Genomic DNA, 24,595 nt, shown 5'->3' on the forward strand with positions numbered 1-24,595 from the left:
ATCTAGTTTTGTGGTAGGCCTTTTTTTTTTCCCCTTTGGAGTCCTGATGTGCTCATTGTATATGCTTCATGATAAAATCCGTTTACAGTTTTACGGATTGGTTATTGCTGCGGCTGCAAGTATGTGTTGATTAGCTCTTGCTTGCATTGCCAAGCCGAGAAAATGCTTCAGTTTGCAATAATTTTGGCTTAATGCTGTGGTCGTCATCCATGAGTAATAGTATTACTTAACCTGGTTTTGATCCCGTGCATTTTTTTTTCTGTACAAATCATGTGCTGATCAGTTACAGTTAAATGGTCGTCGGTCTGCCCACTAACTCGGGAGCCATTCGATGACTTGTTTTGTTTCCTTATAACTGAATTTTAGAAATCAGTGAGAATAAACATATGATCTTTCACCGTTATGGCAACACAGGTCAGTCCAGTGGACGTGTGCAAAGTACATCATTTCCTTTGCCTGTTTGAAATGGAATTACAATAATTTCATGCAAAACAAATACAGTGACAGGCAGACCACACATGCAATGCATCAGACTTCAGAATATACGGCAGTTATATATTCGACAGGGATTTACAATGAGAAAATGAAACTACTTCAATCAACAAACAATCAAATTTGTGTAATACATCAGTACCATAATGTCTAGAGATGGCTAACTGCGCTACAATCATCGTGAAACAAAACCTGAGGCCTAAAACCTTGATCAAGAAGTGAACTGTACATCAACGTCGTCTTGGCTATGCTTGCAACCAAACTCAGCACACGCAAAGTGACAAAACACATACATAGGCTCATTCGCATGAAGGAAACTGGCTGAAGAATCAGCTATATACATCAGACGAACTCCTCATGCCATTGAGCGCTTCACAAGTGAAACCCATTTCCACCAAAGGTAGACAACGGATGAAGATATCACAGCAGCAGCAATACAAAGTGCTGCAATGCCTGCAATCACTCCTCTCCTCTTCTCATCCTGTCGTGCAGAATCAGAACTTGGTGCTTGTGGAGGACTGATCTTCCTGTCATGGGACCGGGTAACTGAGAAAATCAAGCATTTCGTAGTCAGCTAATGATTTTGTGCCAAAACAAGACAAGAGGTCAACAGACAGGCAGGGGCATGTTCAGTAGCTACCTTTTATCGCTGACACCAGTGGCCCATAAGCTCCTTTGTAGGGAATGCAGCAGGTGCCCCTTCCACTCCAATACAGATGTATTACCAACATGGAGTTGTCAACAGTCACTTCCTGGGTTATGTTAGTGGCTTTTCTAGGACCCCCTGCTTCCTTAGTAATGTCAAAATCCTTCCTGATATTCTGATCCTGAAATTAATTCACCATATAAAGGTATGGTTTGTTGACTGGATATGTTAAAACATTTTTCTCGTTAGAGAGGGATCAAACCTGCATATCAATGTCAAATAAGCGTCGTCCTGGTCCATCAGTTATGACTATCTCTGCAAAGAAGAGTTGTACTGTGTATTTCCCATTAGCCAAACCTACCACATAGTATCGCAACGAACTTGTTGATGTTCTTGCTGTTTTGTAGAGCTCTGGCATGTTTGTTTCCAAAATATTGCTTGTATTTACAATACCGCTGGTTTTATTAAATGGATCAGAACCCACATGACTAACTACCCAATGACTGGTGGTATTAATATGAAAGCCTGCTCCTCCAAGATCAGCGGAGTCTTCAGAGAACATAGTTGGCATCGGATCTGAATAATCCATTTGCTTGCCACCACAATTTATAGCGAAGGAAGTTGCAGGATCTGCATGCATAATCGATCTATAAGGTAAAGACTACAAGTTTGCAGAAAATATGCTAGATACCACCAATTCTTGCCCCTGTTTTGAAGTGTAATTGTGATTTTGCCCTCGTTTTTTCAACTTTGTGATTTTGCCCTCGACTATTCACAAGTCAATGCGATTTTGCCCCTAGTCAATAGTCAAAACAGGGGCAAATACGCAAAGACCAAGGGCAAAATCACAATGACTTGTGAATAGTTGAGGGTAAAATCACAAAGTTAGAAAAATGAGGGTAAAAAGACAATTGCGCTTCAAAGTAGGGGCATGATCACCAAAAATCCATATCAGAATTGACTGACAAAGTTTAAGTACAACTTCAGAGGCATCTCTCATAACCCCATAAATCAACATTGCAATGAACAAATTTACACTTGCTTAGATGCATGTCCCAAATGCCAGTGTATTTTTTTCTTTTTTTCCTTAAGTTTGACACAATTGTGGCAATCAATTTCTTAATCACAAAAAGTGCAGCATGCTATACCTGCCTAAGGTTAGTTGCCGAACACTAGGCATGATCCATATGGGCCCTTAGCTTCTTTCATTAATTTTCTGGCTGCAAATATATGTTGCGGTATCTTTCATCTTACATATGAACGATAATAAGAACAACATCGAATTTTACTTGTAATTTGGATTATTTGACCAAGAGTTTAACAATGTGCCCAACCATGTCACCTGTTTTCCTTTTATTTTCCATAATTCTAAAATCAGGCATATATTGTATGAAGTCCATTAAAAACAAAAAAAAAGATTGGCCATTATAGATATTTAATCTTAACAAGGCAACAAAACATCGATATCAAGGGTTCAAAATGAATATTGGGTAGCATGCTTGATCGTTCAAGAAACTCAATTAATGCAGCAGTAAAATCAAGAATTGAAATATTGAAAACAGAAAATGGAACACAGCAATATCTAAGAGTGAGAAGAGTGGACAGACAGACAGACAGATAACAATACAATGCTGGCATCAATGCAAAGCAGAAAAATACTGAAGAAATAAAGTAGCGTTTAGTAAGACATGAGTTCAGTGTTCTGTATTGGTACGGGCAAGTAGAAATTGAATCAGTAACTGGTTGACATCACTAAATCAGTATACAAGCTGGTGCTCTGTGAGTCTGTTACCAGGCATTAGAGCAGTGAAACAGAGTGAAAGGCCTCTTGCAGAACAGAGATAGGGCAAAGGTAGATAGATCACTTTTGCATGCTATCGATTGGAAACATATATGGAGATGGCATTTCCCAACATTTGAGGCCTTTATGGTGGAATTTTTAAGTAGACCTCATTTGAGGTAGCATGTTCCAACATGATTGCGATTGTGATGATCTGTAGAAAGTTACTCTCCATAGAATTTACACCATAATATTGAGTATTTAAAGTGGTGTTCCAGTTAAGAAATGAGCACCAGCAGTCTAACAGCAATAATGGCATGCTCAAAGATCAAAAGTACAGATTTTTATAGAACTTACTAGTTAAATTAGTTCTGTTGCATTCTTTCATGTGAAGGCAATTCAGGGTTGTTAGATCTGCACTGCATGGTAATAAAGCAAAGTGAGAAATATGCAGCATATTACTTCAAATTTCAAAATAATGCAGTGATAAAAAAATACACTTCCTATGAGTAGGGCAATCTCATGGCTTATACTGTTACGAGTTACAACGGGTAGCAAGGACACCGTAGGTCTAGAAGTTCTTCTACCATATTCTCATTGATAATTTTCTACATGTTCCAATTATTATACACTCGATCATTCAATTCAGTAACTAATAAGTTGATCTCCGGAATAAAAAGAAAAGCCATGTGACATTTTTCTAATAGGTAGGCATGTTTATATTTGTGTTTTAAGGAAATTTGCAATAACATTGATTTGTCACAGTCTGCCAATTCTTATACAGATCTAGTTATTTCCTCTCAATTGCATGAAGAGAATAGAAGTTACAAGGGACATGTAGTCATGTTGGTAAGTTTTCTTGGGGACAAAGGAAGGGCTACAGTGAACAGCAGGTAAGATATCAAACAAGATAATCAGTTGATTAACAGCGTTAGAGAAGTTCTCTTTAAAAATATATATGTGAAAAAAAAGAAGCAAGGAAACAGTAATGAATGTAATCCAAAATTCAAAAGTGTGTATACTAATTTGCAAAACAATAACACAAGGATTTTTATTTACCAAAAAATATCAAAGAATGCAAGATTATTATTTAAAATGTTATTACCTGTCAATTGTTCCGCTTGTATCAATTGAAGTCCCAATGTAATTTCTACACAGAACAGCATGTTTGCAAAAGAATAAGGTTGCTACAATTTATATAGTAGTTAAAATAGTGATTACTGTACTGAGAAAAGGTAAGAAATCTATACATGAGCCAATTTTGACCAGCAGGCTTGTTAGGAAGGCGTCCATTAACAGAAGGATTATATGAAACATCCCTGCAGTGTTTATTCCAAAATTGAGAAGAGTTAGACATGCACAAGATCAGCCTGCATTAGAGACAAGATCATTCGGAAAAAAAAATGTAAATCAAGTTTTACTTAAAAGGGCAGAGGATGGTGGGCAGGTGCCAGGTCCTGAGAATTAGAAGCATAGAATATGCACCTAAGGGAACCCAAAGAGTAGAAATGTAATGCCTTTCCCGCTTCAGATCCATGTTCGCAAGCTCCTACGATTGCTATATGACTATACATCAATGTTCTATCAAAGTTATTATAACTATGCTCAATTCAAAGTTTGATCTGATTTAAGTAAAGAATTTTCATCATACAACGAGCTGTGATTTAAAAACTCGACCTACGGGGGGTAAGACAGCCCCCGGGTTTTTTGCTAAGAAAACCCCGAACCTCTGCCTCACCCTTACATAGGGGCCCGTAACCCATTGTGAGACTACCATTGGGCTGGCGACCACTGCAACTACCCCAGGTAGGAGGGCCCCTATGTAAGGTTGAAAAAACTTGACCTGTGCTTTGGTGAGGTGAGTGGTGACACACGAGGGGATTTTTTTAACCCCAACCTGAAATTCGCTCCCACGAGGAGTCGAACCCAGGACCTAAGCAGTGCTACTGAGACCATCTAACAAACTCAGCTAGAGGCCCGTTCACCTGTGAACTGTGATATAATATCCCAAAGGTAAAAGGTTACATGTGATATGCAATATATTTCATACTACAACAGCATGGCTATAGTCAATTATGAGTTAGTGTGAATGTGAGGCATCCTAATAAAGTTTGCAGCCCAGAATTAGTTTTGGTGTCATGATAGAATGTTAAGTCCTATGCTGCGCAAAAGTGGATTTACATGGTAATCAACGACAGTGCCAAGGTTTTAACTTTAAAGTACAAATCCTCAAAGCTTTTTGTACTAATTAAGATAAGTCTGTCTATTGCCATCCATCTACCAGCGCGGACGTATAGGACAGCATAAATGAACAACAAACACTTACAATGGAACTGATGGTCGAACGAATTCAGCAGGCAGAGGTCCACTGAAGTTGTTTTCACCTACATATCTGAATGAATGAAGTTCATGAGCAAAGTGGAAACACAAACATCATGGAACTCAAACATAATTATAAGATTACATATAGGTGTTAACAGATCATTTGTGGAATGCAGTTTGCATGGCTTAGACATACATTCTTGATTCTTAGTTTGGTGCTAGATATTGTTGAGCAACGCTGCCTACAATTTGTGGTTTTGAAATCTCTACACCCATACCTCAAAATCTCCTCTAGATTTCAAGATAGGCCAAAAATTACATGCATCAATTAAGCTCTCCAAACTACAAGGTTGGTTGAAAATTTTTAAGTACAGATGCGAGACCGTCGCAAAATCCATATGTAAGGATCTAAAACTCAGAATGCCTATGGTTCAGACTTCACATCCAATTAGTGACAGTAACTTTCCATAATCAGAAAAAGCGACAAACAAAACCTCTAACAAATCCAAGCGCATGGTATCTCTAGTATAGACGGAAATTGAGGTGGCAAATGCACAGGAATTCTTCTTGGGCAACCAGCATAATTAGAGAGGAGACAGTATAATAGTTTGAATGCCTACCCATGATATGGGGATACCAGACCTGAAGCTAAAGAGATGAACAGAAATATGCACTAGAACTTGAAAAAAGTCAAGGCTGTTGAATTAAATGCATTTTACCCTTTGGTCTCTAATATTACTGCATTCACCGCCAAGTTAATTAGTTAAGCAAAAATGTCAAGCCTAATTCAGTTGCTTACTGAAGATGCATATAGCTCAAGGATTAAACCGTAGCTTACATATACTCCGAGTTCTTATATGGAAGCAATAGTCTTATTGCGCCTGATAAGTTGTTTGATCTCAAATCCCTGCAGAAGATACAAGACAATTAAGCATCTTTCAAACTCATGAAAAAAATGAATATCAACAGAATAAAAATGTTTAACATTATTGACTGCACTTTTCAACAGTTTTGTGTGGTGTTGAGGAGGGGGTGTTAACTGAAAGAGCATCTAGGCCCCTAGTGGGTTTTGGTGTGTTGAATGACAACTAGATTAAAGGTCTAATGAACTTGTTAAGCATATGAGCAGGTATAAAGTTATTGGTGAATAACCTTTATGACAAAGAATTGTATTGATAAGCTCATATGGCGAAAAGAACAAGTGTGACATAGTGCATCTAAGCATGGAAAACATGCAATGGTGGAGAAAATGATTAGAGGCCAGTTTGATAGCCTCATATTTTCAAGATTGCTTGTGTTGAAGATAAATGTCACAAGTAGGAATATTATGTGTGATCCCATAATGTTTATATATGATATATGACAAGTAAATAAAGGTGAAGATAGAGGCATGATGGCATTGGGTTATTCTTCGGTTTCTAAATAAAATGAGAAGCTAGTTAGCAACAAATGGGATATTGAAGTCAAAAGAAGATATGATCTCAAGTGGGTTTCATTCTTGATGTCAAAACAAAACTAGACTCAAATGTGGCAGCAATTGGATGAAGGAATCAAGTAAGGGATTAGCAACGAGGTACTAAGCGAAGTCTGGTCAGTGACTTGGGCCATGAACTTTGCTAGGGTGAAGTGCCTAGTGCTTGAAGATTTTGAGGTATCAAGTCAAGCCTTACCGAGTATAGCAATAGGATGGATCAAATGTTTATTGAGTCATATAAAAGGGTGATTTGTGATATAAAGTTGGATTTCATTCATATGTGTTGAATATTGATCCAAGTAACTAGCTCAAGGTTGAAGTGCTCAAACCAAAGAGACAAAGTTGGATGCAGCTCTCAAGTGGATATATTGATCAAGTATGGCATGGTTCATGATGATGAAGCTCAAGTGGATGTATGTTGTATTTATGCTTTTTCTTGAGTATAGGTATGCTATACTATCAAGAGGGATGCATCACATGGTCATTTGACAAGTCTCAGTGCTCAAGTTTCCTATGTGAGTTGATGAGAAACACAAAAGCCACATGTACACACTCTGTCGAGTCAGGCAGTGGCAAAATCGGAAGTTCAAGTTTTGGAAACATGAAGTTCCGATTTTGGGTGCCACGTATCACTAACGGCTAGTTGGTTTCAAAAACCGGAGGTTCCGGTTTTGGGAAACCAGTAGTTCTGGTTTTGGTCTGACACCCTAACGGCTAGTTTTTGAGGAACGGGGTATTTATACCCCACACCCTCCTCAGTGGCTAGCTGCTGTTTTAGAGGTTGCTGGGGTGCTTCCTACCTATTCTAAGCTAAACTAAAGCCAAGATAGCTCTCCCCAACCCCTTTTTGTGAGGTTGTGTGATCTTTGCTAGATCTTGTGAGTTGGGTAGTAGAGAAGAGCCATTCGTGAGCATTAGAAGAGCACTAAGTTCCTTGAGCACTGGTTTGCCTTGTCAAGTTTCAAGTGAAGCATTTGTTACTCTTGGAGGTGTAGCCTCCTAGATGGCTAGGTGTTGCCGGCTAGCTCCCAAAGGTGTGGTGAGCAGCGGCAAGTCTATGAAGGTTACGATCTTGCCTCCGCAAGGAAAAAGGTCATCTAGTAGAGACGAGGAAAGTGGTTGAAAGAGACCCGGCACATTGGAAGGGAGTTGAGATAGACTCGTATTCCAATGGGCTCCTCAACGGAGATGTAGGATTCACAGTGGTGAATCTGAACTTCGGTGAAACAAATCTTTGTGTCTCCTCGTTGGTTTGCTTACACTTGCATTCATTGTTGAACTTGTTGATTTGGTTGATCTACTTGGATGTTTGTGTTTGTGAAGTGCAGCAAACTCTATGAGCCTGCTAAGAAACACCTACTAAGATACTACACCAAGTATAGTTTGATCTCGAGCTCGTTCATCACTCAGTGTGGGGGTTCTCTCTAGACAAGTCCGGTTTTGGAAACCGAAGGTTCCGGTTTCTAGCAGAGAGAGTTTTACTCCACTGCATTAAGTAACCTTCGGAGAATCCGTAGACTTCTTCGAAAATTCCGCAAGTTACGGAATCTCCAGAATATTCTTCAGAATCTCCGTATATCACTGATAAACTTGTTTTAAGCTGTGATAATTTTAGGTTACACCTATTCAACCCCCCCCCCCCTAGGCGACATCAAGATCCTTTCATTAACCTAGGTCCGTGAACTATTAAGTTACAAATTTAGGTTCCCCAACTTGCTAATGTATCACCCAAGGTCCAAACCTCCCTGATTAATGTTCATCTTTCTACTTGCCATCTCGAAGGTATTGCTCAGTTCATGGGAGATGAGGAGAGAGATGTGTCGTTGCCATTGGTTTGCTAGCATGCCACGTGGGTAGTTACACACTATTTAGCAAACTTTGGACCTCGAGTGACACACTTAGCAAGTTCAGAGACATAAAACAGTATATTAACAGTTTGGGAACCTAGTTGGCATCCTTAGACAAGTTTAGGGACTGTTAGTGCACTTTACTCGTATTAAAATATTGGATAACTTCAACCAGTGGATTTATAGCAAAGCTAAGACAACGATAAAATGCTGGAGCCTGGTATGATACATGAAATCCTTACAAGCACCAGGTCTTCCCCTTTTTAAGAAAAGAATTTTAAATTTTAAGTTGAACAAGCTTAGCCCACCCAACTTCATTGGGACAAAGGCTTTGCTGTTTTCGTTGTTTAAGTTGAGATCATCCAACTTATTTTCTAACTAACTTATCCACCGGCATAATAGAAGCTAGAAGAGGGGTATGCATAAAATTTGTTGATACCATTATCCATTTGAAATTGACAAACCACAAAAGAATTCACAAATGCAATAACACCAAAAACGCATCCTATTGAGTAACAGCTGTGTTAAAAGATTATATAAAAATACTAAGTTCTACTCCCTCCGTTCCAAATTTTAGGTCGTTTTAGCTTTTCTAAGTTCATAAGCGTTTGTATGCATCTAGACATAGTATATATCTAGGTGAATAGCAAAAACTATGCACCTAGAAAAGTCAATATGACCTACAATTTGGAACGGAGGGAGTATTACTATTTTAGCATAAGTAAGCAAAAGTATTTTACTAAAAAAAGAAACTTATTTAAAAACTCACAGGTACTTTAGCTTGGGCAAGGTTGGGAGAGTATTAGGAAGCTGAGTTGTGAGCCCACATTTTCTCAGAGATCTGCACAATAAAAATAAAGCAAAAATTAAGTAATTGCATTAATAACTAGACTAGACTATAATTCACTAGGAGATGGTGACACTTGACATTACAATGTTGAAAGGTTTGCCCAATTTGCTATGAAATCAAAAGAAGAATGCTTTCCCTCAAGATCACCAAGCATCCTGTAAACAAATCCCAATCAGAGTTGGCAGTAAATGCTGCATATCGATATGAAAAATCAGATTGAAGGCTTCTACTGAATGATAACAATGTTTTCTCCAATATATACACCGAGCGGAAATTTAAAAAAAATGGAGGATTTTTTTTAATACAAGTAACCATGAGAGTGACTTACAGGTGTTCTAGGTTGATCAAATTAGAGAAAAAATTTGGAATAGGTCCTTGAAGTTTCATCCCGTATATTCTCCTGGCAGGATCACAACATTAGCTCTCAAAAAAATGGAAAGAAGGAAGAGCTGTACCTAACAACAAGATGCCAAGTGGTTATGCGTACAAGTCTGTGAGGTTGGTTAAATTCTGAATAAATTCTGGAATAGACCCTTCGATGTAATTATCAAACATCCACCTGCATAATCAGCCATATGACTAGTTAGTCTTTCTTCAAATTGGCTCTGCCTAACGTAGATGGTTACTTAATGTAAAACAAAGGGACATAAGGCATACTTACAGGGACTGTAGATTCCTCAAAAGCGACAGTTCACGAGGAAAAGATCCATTGAGATGGTTATTATTGAAGTGCCTAGCTATATGGAGAGCATTCAATCAGCTATGAGAAGACCAAATACAATTGGTGGCAAATAATTTTGAAATTAAGACAATTTGAACACCAACATTATCTGGAGAAGGGTTAATTCTTCCCATAAGATAGGCTTATTTATAAGTAAGCATGCACTAGATAGATCACAGACTAGCTATTTCAATTACATCAGCCAAACAACCCCAGCTAGAAACTGACCATTGGATGGTATAGACTATGGGCCCAAAGGTCAACAATGTGGGATGTTGTATTATTTGAAATTGCTAAAGTGGTATAAGAATTGCAGAATTATTTAGGAGCTTCAGTCTAGACTTGAGAAAGATAATGCAGAAATAAGCATACATTTCTTAGATAAGGTATCATTCATAGTATTCAGCTATATCATGTCTGCAGCTGTAATGGTTGCATTGCATGTCAGGGCCAAAGCTTTGTTTGCTCAATTAAGTTGGAAAATTACATTCTCTTGGCAATAGATTAAATTACAGTTCAACAGCATTCAACTGGATGGACTATCAATACACATGTTTTTAGGTGATAGTTACAAAAACAATGGCTCAATGAAGAGCTAAATCACATTTAAGAGCTCAATTTAAGGGAACAGGTTCGGTTATCACCATGTTTCCAGTTTGGAAAGATTGCCAATGCCTGGGGGTATTGAACCACTCAAGTTGTTGTTACTCAAATCCCTACATGAATAAATAGGAGGTAAGTTACATTCATATTGAAATTACTATTCTCACAAGAAAAATGCATATTTCATATTTCGATCAGGGACAGAATTACAAAAAAGACCAGAGTGATGATAAAGTAGGTTGAGGAAACTTAAAAATTGCATCCTTCAGTCCAAAATAGATGTCATTCTGGGAAGTGAGTTTAGTCAGTAAATACATTTTTTTAGGCAGCATTCTCCATAAAAAGGCCCTATTGGTTGTTCCTCAGTAAAATGTTAGACGTACTGGTGCCATGTGGTGTTATTCTGTTATAGACTATAGTGTATATGATACAGTTTATAGGAATAAGTATTAAGTACGGCCAAAACTAAGAAATCCGCTCCTTGTTGCATGTGAATGGAGCTAAAATAACAACCAAATAGGATATGGGGGAGTTATGGTAGACAATCTTTCTTTCACGTGCATGGATATCTGAGTTACCAAAGTTTCAATCTGGTAGGGTGAGATCTAGTAGTATTTCAATCAAAATGATATGTGCATGGATATCTGAGCTACCAAAGGTTCCCTGTATCAAGCATCTAAACTGTCAATGAAGCACAAGTACTTCGGGTGAGAACAGAGAATACATAACTAATGTCTAATGGGCCCTTCTGGGAACAGTGGAAGTGTGGAACGCCATATTTAAGCACAAGCTATACAAGCCCACATATGGGATGAAAAGTTTTAGTTCTAGGCTAACTTTTTCAGTAAACATCTGAAATAGTTCATCGTGGTTCAGTGATAGGCTAACTTCAAACTAGATCAGTTAGTCCCTTAATTAATTACAGATCTCATTTTGAAATCTTCCTAAAAGAGGTTCATTCCAATATAATCTTTTTTGCGAGATAATTTAGAGTTGGCAATCCAGGAACATCAACCATTAAAGACTCACAGAGAAACGAGCTCCGTCAAGTTGAAGAGCGCCGGCGGGATCTCGGTGATGTTCCTGTACCCAGTCACATTCCTGCATCATCCAGAGATTCCAGACCCATACATCAATTACATTATTGAGCGCCAGAAGCGCCAGCAGAAAACGGGAGGAAGAGTGATGGGGTGAAGACGACGCACAGGTGCGTGATGCGGCACTCGTCGCCGCGGGAGCAGTCACAGTCGATGGATGCGTTCATCATGGACGACTCGGACAAGACGGGCATCAGGCACGGGTCCACCACCCCTGCCGTGTCGCCCTCCAGGCGCCACTGCCGGAACACGGCGTGCAGGGCAGCCGCTGCAGGAACGCGAGATCCACGAGTTACAAGCTGCCAGCCTTCCCACAAGACACCAGAGCGAGCGAGAAATCGATACCGTCGGAGGAATTGGTGGGCGGCAGCGGCTGGCCCCGCGCTGCGTCGAGGTTGAGGAGCGCGAGGACGAGGAGGGAGACGGCGACGAGAGCGGGAGCTGGACGACGAGCCATGGGGGCCGGCGCGGGGTGCCGCGGCCGCGGGTGGGAGTTGACTTGTGCGCGCAGGAGGAGGAGGTGGTGGAGGGGTGGGGGGGGGGGGGGTTGCTGCTACTTGCTAGCGGAGCGGGCGGGCTGGGTCTCTGCCTCTGAGGTTTGACCGCGTGATCATGGTCATGTGCGCTCGCAGCGACGAGGTCGCGGGGGGCGCAGGTGGAGTTGACGCGACCGCGTCGGGGAGCGGGAGGCGGGAGGATCCGGTCGGCCGGCGGCGGCGGATGCGGCGGGTCGGCGGCGCCGGTTTCGATTTTCGAGTTTTGGCCGATGCGAAACAGCGAAAGACGGGAGGAAGATGGGGAGCTAGCTGGTCGCTGTCGCGTCTGAACGAAATTCGTATGGACCTTAAATTCGAATCTCCGTGCAAAGCAACGGTGACATAAATGAACGAGATTTGTGAGCACGTTTAAATATGAATTTTTGTGCAAAGGTACGGTGTCAACCCTCGTGCTTCCTCCGTGCTAGGTTGTCGGGGCGGTGTTTGGATACAAGATGCTAAATTTTAACAGGATCGTATTGGATGTTCGGATGCTAATTAGGAGGACTAAACATGAGCTAATTATAAAACTAATTGTACAGATTGAGTCTAATTCGCGAGACGAATCTATTAAGGCTAATTAATCCATCATTAACAAATGGTTATTGTAGCACCACATTGTCAAATTATGGACTAATTAGGCTTAATAGATTCGTCGTGAATTAGGCTCCATCTGTGCAATTAGTTTTGTAATTAGACTATGTTTAATACTCCTAATTAGTATTAAACATCTGATAGGACAGGTGCTAAAGTTTAGCGAGGATACCCAAACACCCTCTAAATCGATCGATCTTCAGAATTAGTAAGCATGTACTAATCCATCTCTTAGAGTAGATGTACTTCGCGAAGCGACGTATCGAATGACTTCTAATATATCAATGGGATACAAAATACCGGAATTTGTCGACACGTTTAAATTTGAATTTTCGTACAAAGGAGTGGTGCCAACTCTCGTACTTGGTGCCAACTCTCGTACTTCTTCCGTGCTAGGTTAGCAATTAGGTACTACTAATCGATCTTTAGAATTGACAAGCGTGTACTAATCGATCTTTAGAGTAGATGTACTTCGTAAGGCGACATATCGAGTGACTTCTAGCATATCAATGGGATATAAATGATCAAAATTTGTCAACACGTTTAAATTTGAATATTCGTGCAAAGGAATGGTATCAACTCTTGGTACTTCTTCCGTGCTAGGTTGCTAGTTAGGCACTAATCGATTTTTAGAATTGGCAAGCATGTACTAATCAATCTTTAGAGTACGTGTACTTGGCGAGGCGACATATCGAGTGACTTCTAACATATCAATGCGATATAAATGAAAGTTATTTGTCAACACGTTCAAATATGAATTTTCGTGCAAAGGAACGGTGTCAACCCTCATACTTCTTCCTTGCTAGGTTGCCGGTTAGGAACTAATCGATATTCAGAGTGGCTAAACATGTAATGATCGATGACTGAAAAAAAATTTGTACTGATCGATCTTCAGCTGCACATGCTGTTCCAGTACTGCTGGCATGGGCGCTTTTAAACAAGTAAATGCTAGCACCATGTGATTGTGTCCTCACGCGCAACACTCGTTTCAGAGAGAGAAAAAGACACTTTATTTAGTAAAAATTGGTATTCAGACCACAAGATTTGTGTATAAGCTTAAATGACTTACGCAGTTACAATGACAGACACATTTGACCTGAAATCGGTCCATAATGGCATAAGCTACCTTTGTTTTGGCATATAAGCTAGATGTGTTATAGCTATAATCTTCTTGCAGACAACATAAGATCACAGTTGCTTCTTTGCCAGATTTCTGTTCTGCTCCAGATAAGGGTAAGCTCTCTGGTACTGCAATATAGCCCAAACAAGGTGCCTGAACGAGAATTCAGGCCACAGGGGGTCTGGGTTCTGCAAATGACTAAACGTCGTCTGCCACAGGAGGAAATTGCTCAGTCGAGTCTCACCTGAAGTCCGGATCACGATATCAGGATCTGGGCAACCAGCGCTATACATGTGCCGATCCAAATCGGCCACTGAAATCTCTGAGTTCACACCGTTATTTGCAGCTTGATCATCAGAATCACCGGCATGTTCTCTCAGCAGCATCTCCCTCCTTTCTGCGCAGACCTCATTAACAGCATTGACAATCTCAGAAGTCGAGTTGTATGGCATGCAGACAGAGAAGACGAGCCCTGTGTTTCCAGCTGTGCTTGCCATCAGCTTCTGAGCTGCTACCCTCACAGGCTCAGATAACAGGTCCAAGTTTCCCCAGAAGTTGATTTTACAATTAATCTTGTTGATCACACTTCGGTTTTCTAATAGCTCATTGATCTTTTCCTCCATTAACTGCATCAAGGACTGCACCTCACTTGGGTCCCTTTTAAAATTGTCAATGCTAAATGCATAAACCGTGATGTACTTCACACCCATTTCGTAGCAGTACAGCAGATTTGCAATAAGAGCTGAGAAACCCACCCTGTGACCAGCTCCTTGCTGGATGCTTCTGAATTTAGCATATCTGCGATTACCGTCCATGATAAACGCAATGTGCTTGGGCATCGGGCCATATGAGAGGACAGCTATCAGGCACTTGCGTAGGAAATTCTGAAGACTCGCAAGAACACCAGTTGTGACCATCTCATCAGGCTTCTCTACCTTCAGATCCTAGATCAAGCAAATAAATCAAAAGTGATCAGAACTTCCCATATTGTAAGAATATTTGTGGATGTCAGCACAACAAAAAGGTTATATCTCTTTGAGGATCTTTCCAAGCCTAATAGATGATATCTGATTGCCTGCTTTATTAAGAAATTAATCTACATATGTTGCTACCAATATAAAACTCACCACTGAAGGAGAGCAAGAGATAAGTGACCCTGCCATTGTAGCAATGAGGGGAAAGCTGCAAATAGGAAAATATGTGAGGGTTAGAACATGAGTAAAGGGGAAAAAACGCCATCAGAATAGAGTACACTGAAAACGAACTACAACAAGCAATGTTTGAAATTGCCAAAAAAAAATGTCGTAAGGTTTTTACAAGCAGGCTGTTCAGTTACCCACTTATGAAAAGAGTCATCTCGCGCTATGAATGATGAGACCCACTGATTTACTAGTTGATGGAGCTGGGAGTTTCCCATAGTGCAGACGATGGGACCACTGGGGTTCAAAATCAACCAGCAACTTGTCTATGTATCCAAAGCTCGAATTTGAGCATTTGCGTGTAAGTGTCAATTTCAGCTCGCTGGTGCAAATAATGGGGAAAGATGCAAAAAAGGGACATAACTAACTTCTACTAAAGGCCAGTGTCCTGTTTCCACTTTATTGTGCAAAGCGCCTCAGGAACGACAGCTTCCCCTTTTCGTTTCTCGACAAGCTTGTGCGAGTAAAGTGCCATGCTCAAATCTCAAGTGCTTTTTTAGGACAAGCTCGCATAAATGGTTTTGAGAAGGCCAGACAGCAGCAACTCCAATTCTTATCTACAAATTTGACAGCTTGTAAACAGAAACCATCATACCGATAAGGTGGTATCCAGATACTGGATTAGGATTACCCACCCACCAGTTTACCACCTCCACTCCAAACGGCCAAACAAGAACCAGCAGAGGTAATACCCGCCTCACAGCTATTTCATCGAGCACATGGTGAGGAGGGCCAGTGGAGCGGCTGCAAGAGAGACTCAACTGACCTGAGGGTTGGGGAGGCCGGCGACGAGGCAGAGAGGGAGGGAGGGAGGGAGAGGGACGGAGGAGATAAGAGTGGTGGAGAGTGAGAATCAGGAAGGGGATTTATGCTAACTTCCCGTCGTCGCTTCTCCTCCGGTACGGGTAACGCGCGGGAGCGGAGCCGAGCCGGGGGCGCGGCGGGGTGCAGGCGAGACGTGGCACGACGAGCTCGTGGGGAATCTTTCCCTCCGGGTTCGAGCGCGAGCGCGGTCACCACTACCGCCACGACACGACGCCCCTCGTGACGCGAATAAGAGCCAGTTGGCACGGGCTTTTGGACCGGCTCCTCCGACTGCTTCACCCGGAGCTGTACCAAACAGTCCTTCTGCAAACGGCTTCGTGCATGAAGCTCCTGGTGGAGCCGTTCCATTCTACGGAGACGAGCTGGAAACTGTGGCTCCTCCGGCTCGACGAAATTGCCTCTTCCACTTCGTAATTACTACAGATAAAATGCCACCGCGCCTCCTATATGCTCTGTCTTACCGTCGGCAGTCGGCGACTCGGCGTTGCTGCGTGCAGTCGCGAAGACCACCGGCGGCTCGACCTGGACGCGTCCTCCTGCCCCGTTGCAGCCCCTGCAGCTGCAGGCGTCGGCGCGGCCGCACGTCCCAGTCTCGCCTAGCAGTAGCTGATTCCTCGCGCAGCTCGGGGGCAGTTGCGGCGGCCGGCGAAGCAGCAGCAGCAATGCTCGGGAAACGGCCGTGGGGCAGTAACAGCGTCTTGCAACCGCGGAGGCAGGGCAGCAGCGGCAGCCGGCAGATCGAGCTGGCCAGGGAGGGACACGGCGTGGCGTCTAGAAGTTGGACTGGGCGGCGTGAGGAGATGAGAGCAACCAGTAGAAAGATAAGTAAGGGACCGGATAAGGTATAGTAAAAAAAAACAAAAATAAAAGGTCGAGGAGGAGGAAAAAATAAAGAAAAGAGAATATATTGGCTTAATCTTATAATTGTATTCATTAGCCTTTTTATTTATATGAAATCATATTAAAAATTGAGATGAGAAATATAGAATGTATCTTTACAATCAATTAAGATAATTAGGGGTACATTGGACATTTAAAATCTTCCGGCATTAAGGAAAAAATAGGGTGAAGCCATTTTGACAAACATTTTTTAAAACGACTTCAACTTCATCGGAGAAGCCGCTCCACCAGAGAAGTCAATACCGAAGCTATTAAAAAAAAAGCCGAATCCTTGCCCGCCCAAAGAGCCCTAAAAACGGGCGTCGATGCCGGTGTATCACCGATCGCCGAGGTGGACGGACTGGGGAGCAGCAGGTACGCCGCGGACCCTTTGGACGCCTCTCTGTGCCTGACCGGCGGGCCCCGCCCCACTGAACCCACCCCCAGAGAGAACGGAGACGGACGGCCCACAGGCGAACGGGTCGCGAGGACTTTGAGCGAGGCCGGCCGGTTGAATGAACGCGGGCATGCGTAACGTGTGAGGCGGAGCCCAGCCCCGTAAATCTAGCTAGGCCAGTTGGCTCACCAGCTGGCTTCAACGGCCCATGGGGGATTGCGCGCGTGATGATGAACTAACTACGTCAATTTCGGCCTCGCGAACTGCCGACAGTTTTTTCTTTTCTTTTCGGAGACCGACCTAACAGAGGATTCAGTCATCACTCATCAGTGTGTCTTCTTTAGCTCAAAAAAAAGAAAGAAAGAATCAATATGTCTTCTTAATCTTCTGAAGAGAACGAGAACTTGTATAAGCGGATCTCTGACGGTGGATGCATGAGCGTGAGTCATGGTGCGACTCCTTTCAGACGCCGAGAACGCGGGATCTCGCCTGGAGAGTGGAGACGGCAATCCATGCGACGATGCGAGCGCGTCCCCAACGTACCAAAGCATGAACGGCATTACCCATCAATGCGGCGACAACGAGCATATGTATGGGGTGACTTGAACGAACGGCACGTCGCCTTCTCGCCATTAAAAGTTGTGAGCACTGGAGTCGTATCGTATCGTACTGCTAACTGGCGCTAAGAGGTTGCTGGCCGCGACGAGCCACGCCAATTGGTGGCGGCGCCAAAACCTGTGGCGGCAAATATCGACGCCAAAGGTTCGACAGCTTGTGGCCAGAAAAACGACGGGTAAAACGCTAGAAAGCTGCGGCACGCCAAACGATTCGGCAGTCAACCAAGCACCGGCCAGCTTTTTCCATGGCAGCCGCACATGTGGCACGGTGAACTTCATTTCCACTTTTTAGGTTGGATTCAACCCATCTCATGTTTGATAGGTTCGACCTAATTTTTTTAGAAGTTGAGAGGGATGCCATGGATGCCATTTTAACACCGTTGATACCAGTTTTTAATAGATCCCACCTATCATATGTGGAGCATATCTGTCATCCTCTGTTTTCTTTTTTTCACGAATCTTATCTTCTTCCTCTGCTTCCTTCCCCCAAGCTCCCTTCGCTACGCCGCCGCCTGCTCTGCCAGACGGCTCCTCCTCATCGCGCCCTACTCTGCTCTGCTAGCTCCTCCCCACCGCGCCCTATTCTGCTCGTCAGCTCCTCCCACGCGCCGCCCTGCTCTGCCCGTCGCCTCCTCCTCATCGCGCCCTACTCTGCTCTGCTAGCTCCTCCCCACCGCACCCTATTCTGCTCGTCGGCTCCTCCCACGCGCCGTCCTGCTCCGCCCGTCGGCTCCTATCAGCGCGCGCCGCCCGGCTCCTCCCCATCGCGCCCGTCGGAGGTCAAGCTCGCTGGCCACCGCGTACCCCTGCCTCCCCCCGCACCACGAGCCATTGGCGGATGTAACGCCCGTTAAATTTACTAACTCAAATCACCCGCTAAAAATTTGTTTCAAAATTTTCTTCGACCGTTGAGCTCCCGAAAAATCTTTTACTTCCCGGCGACCCCGCCGTCCCGACACCCAACGTCGACATTCATCTTTTTCCGTTCCCCGCAAATTTCGCCGCGTGCCCGTCAAATCCGTCGCGCGTGCCCAACCAATTCCACAACTTTCGCCGATTTTCCCCTCCCTTTTTCCTTTTCCTTTTTCCCCTCCCTTTTTCCTTTTCCTTTTTCCCCTCCCTTTTTCCCCTTTTTCTTTTTCTCCCTTCCTTCCTTCTCTTTCTTCTCTCTTCCTTCTTCCTCCTTTTCCCTTCTCTCCTTCCCTTTCCCCTGGCGCGCGCTTCCTCTGGCGCCTGGCGCCGGCCGCCCACGCTCGACCCCTGGCGCCTAGCGCCTGGCCGCGCCCGCGCCTGGCGCCCTGCACTGCTCGCCCGACCCCACGCCTCGCGCTCGCGCCCCGTCGCCCGCCCAGCGCCCGGCGCCGGACCCACACCGCCCGTCCTGGCGCAAGCGCCGGTCGCCGCCGCCCTGCCGCACGCCACGCTGGCCATCACCTCGGTGGACTCCCTGTGCTTCTCGTCGACCGAGCCGTCCCCACCACACCCTCCACGCGGAGCTCTGCTCCGGCACGCCACCGGCCGGGATTCCCGGCCACCATTAAGAGCCACTAGCCGTCGAGCTTCCCCCGCCGCCTATTAAAAAGGGGCCGAGCCCCAGCCGCCTCCACACCCCCACCGGCGCCCCCCCCCCCCCCCACACTGCCTACTGCCAACCCTGCCCCGGCCTCCTGCACGCCGCTGCCGAGCCGCCGCCGCCGCCACCTCCTCCTTATCCACTGCCGGCACCCCCTTCCCCATCGCCATCCGCCCAAGGTGAGGGCCAAAATGGGTTCCCCACATCCTCCTCCACCTCCCCCGCCGCTTGGTCTCACCGCCGGCGAGCTTGGCCGGCCGGCCCACCGCCGGATTTGCCCCCTACCTCCCTGTGCCCGTGCGCCAGGAAGAAGAAGGGAAAAACTCCCCTCCCATTTCAATCTAACCCCCTAGTTTCCCCTATTTGCAAACCGGCCCTTCCACCTCTCTCAAAAGAAGTCTCACAGATACGCCCTTCCACCTTTTAGAAATAATTACAAATAGGTCCCTGGTTCTCGCAATTTAGTCCTAAACCTTGTTTTAAGCCCCTAACCCTCCTTTAACTCGTCATTTCATGTGCCAAACTTCCTCCAATTGATCCCAAATTCGACCACGGCCTCATCCCATATACTTCCGCCGAGGCATATCCAAATTTCATGAAAATACCCACTCCTTCAATTTTCCGTTCGCATTCTCTGTTCGTAGCTCAACGAGTAAAAGTTTATTTCTCTTTATTTATTGTGTGCTCGATTGTGTGTGCCGTAGATCGCGAGGTACCCGAGGAGGAGCACGAGGAGGAGTTCGACCGCGAGCCCGAGCCCGAGGACCAGTACCACAAGCAGGAACTCCCGGAAGGTTTTAAGAACGGCAAGTCCAATCTCACCCTTTGATGTATACTTATCCTAGTTTTTCAAACACAACCTATTGGCCTGTTTTATAAATTGCATATTAATTCACCGCTGAAACATGGTTGGATAGCAACCCCTTGATTGTTATGATTATTCCTTGCTTGTCCTACAATTATCTCTAAATATGATTTGCTCTGTTTGGATGATAATTACTGCTAGAGTGCTTAGGACCTTGTTACTCAATTCAATCATGACCACCATGTATTTTGTTAAAAGAAATAAATATGTGAGTGATTTTAAAAGGGGAAATTGGGTTTTTCGGAGGTAAAGGAAAGAGATGTTTAGATGAGATGGATGGGTGTTTCATGTGTGAAATGCCATTGTGTTGGGCTTGTACCTTGGTGGTTGAGCAAAGTTGGCAGATATCCATCTTGTCATGGTTAAGGACCGAGTTGATGTGTCATCTTGCCTAACCCAATCCTCGTGCAACCACTCGACCGTTGTATGCGGCAACAGCTTAGCATAAATTCCACTAGTTAAACTGTTAGTCTTCGGGGTGAGCTGGTGAGCAACGGGAGCCATGGAAAAGGAGTGAAATCTTTGTGACTTAGGTCTCGATTAAGATCTCGTTGGTAGGTCGTTAACCCCATGGTTGCTTCCGTGTGGACTAGTCAGTCTTAGCTAAGGTGGGTAATGGCTTTGTTAGGATTCGCACCGACACTAAGGTGATCGTGCTGCGGTACCCTACTTGTAGGAAAAGTGTACAACCTCTGCAGAGTTAAAACCTATCCGGGTAGTCGTGTCCACGGCATTGGACGAGTTACGGCTTGGTCACACAACTAGCATTTGGAGATGGATGGTTTTATGGCGTGTGTTGGATTTTGTAAGTGTCCGGCAGTTGTGCCGTGGGCTATGGCGGACGTGGAGTCCGATAGCAATAAAATTTGGATCCCTTGTGTAGGATCAACCCCACTTAATGTTTCGGTTAAAGGAAATGTTATGCGAAAAGTCTTTTGAAAATGAACCCTTGCATGTGTTGAAAATCTAGCTTTGTTGCAAATGAACTTTAACCTCATCCTTGTTATATCATGTGCATACTCTTGCTTGTACCCCCCTCCGTGGATGTGGTTGGACTTGTTGAGTACTTTCGTACTCACCCTTGTTTTGTTGCTTCAGAGGAAGACCCGGACTCTGTCGCCGAGGATCTCGAGTAGGAGGTCGTGTCCGCACCCAACGCTGCCTATGGTGTTGGCCTTTGCAGGATGCTTCCGCTGACGCTTAGTTTCGATTGCAGCCCGGAGTCCGACTGGACTACAACTTGGATCTGTATCGTTATTAGTTTAGTTCTTCTTTGGGTGTGGCTTGCATGCCCGCTCCTTCGGGAGTTGTACGGTTTTTGAACCATCAGTCGAATAAATGTGTTATCAGCCTCCTGGACTGATATTTGTATCATATTTAGTCTCTACTTATGTGGGGACGCTTCAGGTGGTATCAGAACGCTAGCCGCCGCACGCCCCTCCCTCTCTCCAACCTCCGCCCCTCCCTGTCCCCGGCGGCGGAGCTCCCCAGCGCCGACCGCCGCACGCCCCTCCCTCTCTCCAACCTCCATCCCTCCCTCTCCCCGGCACCGGTCGCCGCTCGTCCTGCCTCTCCCCCGCATCGTCCACCGCACCCTACCTCTCCCATCGTGCCAACGGCCGCGTGTCCCTACCTCTTCCCCGCGCCGGCCGCGTGTGCGCTCCTGCCTCTTTACCGCGAAACGGAGCAACGATGGCATCCATGTGGGTTGGAATAGTCTGCTCGTTTTGGTGGAATCCATCCAACCCACATCTAGGAGGAATATTCCCTCCTGGGTCCGATCCAACCTAGATGTATTTTCAACCAAACGCAGGTCGATAGGGGTTGAACCCATTCCAACCCAGTTCAAACCCCAAAACCAAACACACCCTAAATCTTCTCCGGCGCCAGCGACTTCCATTCCATCGGACTAGGTGACCTGCCAAACGGGCACAGAAGAAAGTAAACGTTGCACGTTTTACTCGCTGCCCTGTCCTCGCCGCTGAGCGACACGGACTTGCAGGACCAGCAGGCCGCAGCAGCGTGCTTGCTTACACACCCTGCAGTGCAGGATGCTCCATAACAAGGATGATCACCTCATCGGCTACCATCGCTCTTGCCGGTTCCCAGCAATTAAAGATGGACGAGCCGGCGTCGGCCGGTGGCTTGCTCCAGTCAAACAGCCACGTGCGGGCGGCAAGCGTCTCGCCCTGTCATGCTTTCTGAAGGATCGGAACGGGTGACCAGAGGGAGGTGAATGGGAGCTTTTAAAATTCTCTCTCAGAACAAGGTCTATATCTCAATTGCCGCTCCAAACACACATCGCTTCTTAATCACCAAGATGACACAAGTCAACTCATGACAAGCTCACCCTAGGAATGAGAAAGGCTCAAAGCATAGCGGAGGCAAAGCAAGACAAGATGTCGAAAAGCTTGCACAAGAAAAAAAACAAGCTAAGCCACTACTAACCACTTACTTAACTAAACATGCTCGAAATAATAAATACTAGACATGATTAGCACGAGATACTACTTATTATGATTAAGTAGCTCAACACCATAACTGTGATCAACTAAGGGTGTTTGGATATCCCGGACTAAACTTTAATCCCTATCACATCGGATATTTGCACACTAATTAGGAGTATTAATGGGCTGTTTGGATACTAGGTGCTAAACTTTAGCAGTGTCATATCGGATGTTCGAATGCTAATTAGAAGGACTAAATATGAGCTAATTACAAAACTAATTGCAGAACCCCTATGCTAATTCGCGAGCCGAATCTATTAAGCCTAATTAATCCATCATTAGCAAATGGTTACTGTAGCACCACATTCTCAAATCATGGACTAATTAGGTTTAATAGATTCGTCTCGCGAATTAGACTCCATCTGTGTAATTAGTTTTGTAATTAGTCTATATTTAATACTCCTAATTAGCATCCAAACATCCGATGTGACAGGTGCTAAACTTTAGCACGGGGTATCCAAACACCCCCTAAATATAGTCCAATGATAAAACTAATTGCATAAATGAGGACTAATTCGTGGGACGAATCTATTAAACCTAATTAGTTCATGATTAGCCCATGTGATGTTACGGTAAACATGTACTAATTATGAATTAATTAGGCTTAATAGATTCGTCTTGTGAATTAGTCCTCATTTATGCAATTAGTTTTATAATTAGTTCACATTTAATCCTTCTAATTGGTATTCAAATATCCGATGTGACCCGAACTATAATCCAAACACCCAGCTAATAAATACTCAAAACATTGAATACTGTAGACAGAAAGCGAGCTTTAGTTGGACCTGTCTGGATGCCGGCCTGGTGCGCGCACTGGGCCGTGCTGTTGGAGGCCTGCTCGCCCGGCCTGGTGGCGCCGTCCGCCTGGGCCGCGAGCAACCCACCGAGCTGGGCTGGACTGCTCTGCTCGCTGCTGCTGGGCTGGCTGCCCACCGCGGCCTGCTGTGCCTGGCGCACGTGCGGCTCGCGTGCGCGAGCGCGTGCGCAGCGCAAGGTGGCCGCCTGCTTCGCCCGACGCCCTGCTGCCCGAGACAGAGAGAAACGGAATAATAGATGAACAGCACAGGAAACACGACCAACTTCAAATCAAAAGAACTCCTTCAATGCTCCACGGAATCAAAATAAAACTTGAGCAATAGAAGCACCACCTCAAGGGCTAACAGATCCACGAGAAAGATCTAAAAAAGCTCAAGTATCCATCGTGAATTTTGGAGAACAAAGAACGCCCTACTAAGAACACGGTTTCGTGGAAAACTTCGAATTCAAATCGAATCCGTGAAGGATTTAGGCGGGAATCACACTAAAGTTGCACCCAAGGATCCTAGCAACATATTCCCCCCAACAACCCTCGCGAGATTTGGCTCAAACACGAAGGATGAAAATTCCCACGAAAATGCTTCGAAAAATCCGAAAAAGAAAAACGGAAGAAACATCGAAGAACACGAGATTTAGTCACGGATTAAGAGATAAATTCAACTAAATTACAAGAACAACATCTATACAACAAAAGATCTAGCCTCCACCCTTCATCCTCCCCTAGGATGGAGAAATCAAGAGAAAGAGAGGCTTACTCTCTCATCTCCCTTTTCTCCTCCCTTAAGCACTTGGTTAGCCTCTAATAAAATAAAATTAGATTCCAAAACTTACCCCT

The 24,595-nt window shown here is 44.5% G+C and overlaps 2 protein-coding genes across 7 annotated transcripts; both read right to left on the bottom strand.

The window, feature by feature from the left end:
• Nucleotides 1-501: 501 nt before the first annotated feature.
• Nucleotides 502-12,612, bottom strand: LOC117852355 (probable LRR receptor-like serine/threonine-protein kinase At1g53440). 2 transcript variants are annotated; one of them, XM_034734407.2, is made up of 17 exons: nucleotides 12,178-12,353; nucleotides 11,941-12,100; nucleotides 11,765-11,836; nucleotides 10,777-10,848; nucleotides 10,073-10,144; nucleotides 9,899-9,970; nucleotides 9,740-9,811; nucleotides 9,495-9,566; nucleotides 9,331-9,402; nucleotides 6,079-6,147; nucleotides 5,245-5,310; nucleotides 4,169-4,237; nucleotides 4,024-4,068; nucleotides 3,276-3,337; nucleotides 1,401-1,768; nucleotides 1,133-1,319; nucleotides 502-1,038 (listed from the first exon to the last, which is right to left on the bottom strand). In XM_034734407.2, the coding sequence occupies exons 1-17, from the start codon at nucleotides 12,287-12,289 to the stop codon at nucleotides 848-850; spliced, it is 1,833 nt and encodes a 610-aa protein (XP_034590298.1). In that variant the 5' UTR covers nucleotides 12,290-12,353; the 3' UTR covers nucleotides 502-847. The 2 variants fall into 2 exon arrangements, with proteins under 2 accessions (XP_034590298.1, XP_034590299.1); XM_034734408.2 differs by lacking the exons at nucleotides 502-1,038; nucleotides 1,133-1,319 and having other exon boundaries at nucleotides 1,627-1,768; nucleotides 3,276-3,332; nucleotides 12,178-12,612.
• A 1,343-nt stretch (nucleotides 12,613-13,955) lies between these two features.
• LOC117854092 (dehydrodolichyl diphosphate synthase CPT3) lies at nucleotides 13,956-24,574 on the bottom strand. 5 transcript variants are annotated; one of them, XM_034736381.2, is made up of 3 exons: nucleotides 23,730-24,574; nucleotides 15,210-15,264; nucleotides 13,956-15,026 (listed from the first exon to the last, which is right to left on the bottom strand). In XM_034736381.2, the coding sequence occupies exons 2-3, from the start codon at nucleotides 15,243-15,245 to the stop codon at nucleotides 14,151-14,153; spliced, it is 912 nt and encodes a 303-aa protein (XP_034592272.1). In that variant the 5' UTR covers nucleotides 15,246-15,264; nucleotides 23,730-24,574; the 3' UTR covers nucleotides 13,956-14,150. The 5 variants fall into 5 exon arrangements, with proteins under 5 accessions (XP_034592272.1, XP_034592269.1, XP_034592270.1 ...); XM_034736378.2 differs by lacking the exon at nucleotides 23,730-24,574 and adding an exon at nucleotides 16,568-16,590; XM_034736379.2 differs by lacking the exon at nucleotides 23,730-24,574 and adding an exon at nucleotides 16,048-16,469.
• Between the last annotated feature and the right edge of the window lie 21 nt (nucleotides 24,575-24,595).

The sequence above is a fragment of the Setaria viridis genome, chromosome 4 (genome assembly GCF_005286985.2).
Source record: "Setaria viridis chromosome 4, Setaria_viridis_v4.0, whole genome shotgun sequence".
Lineage (NCBI taxonomy): Eukaryota > Viridiplantae > Streptophyta > Magnoliopsida > Poales > Poaceae > Setaria > Setaria viridis.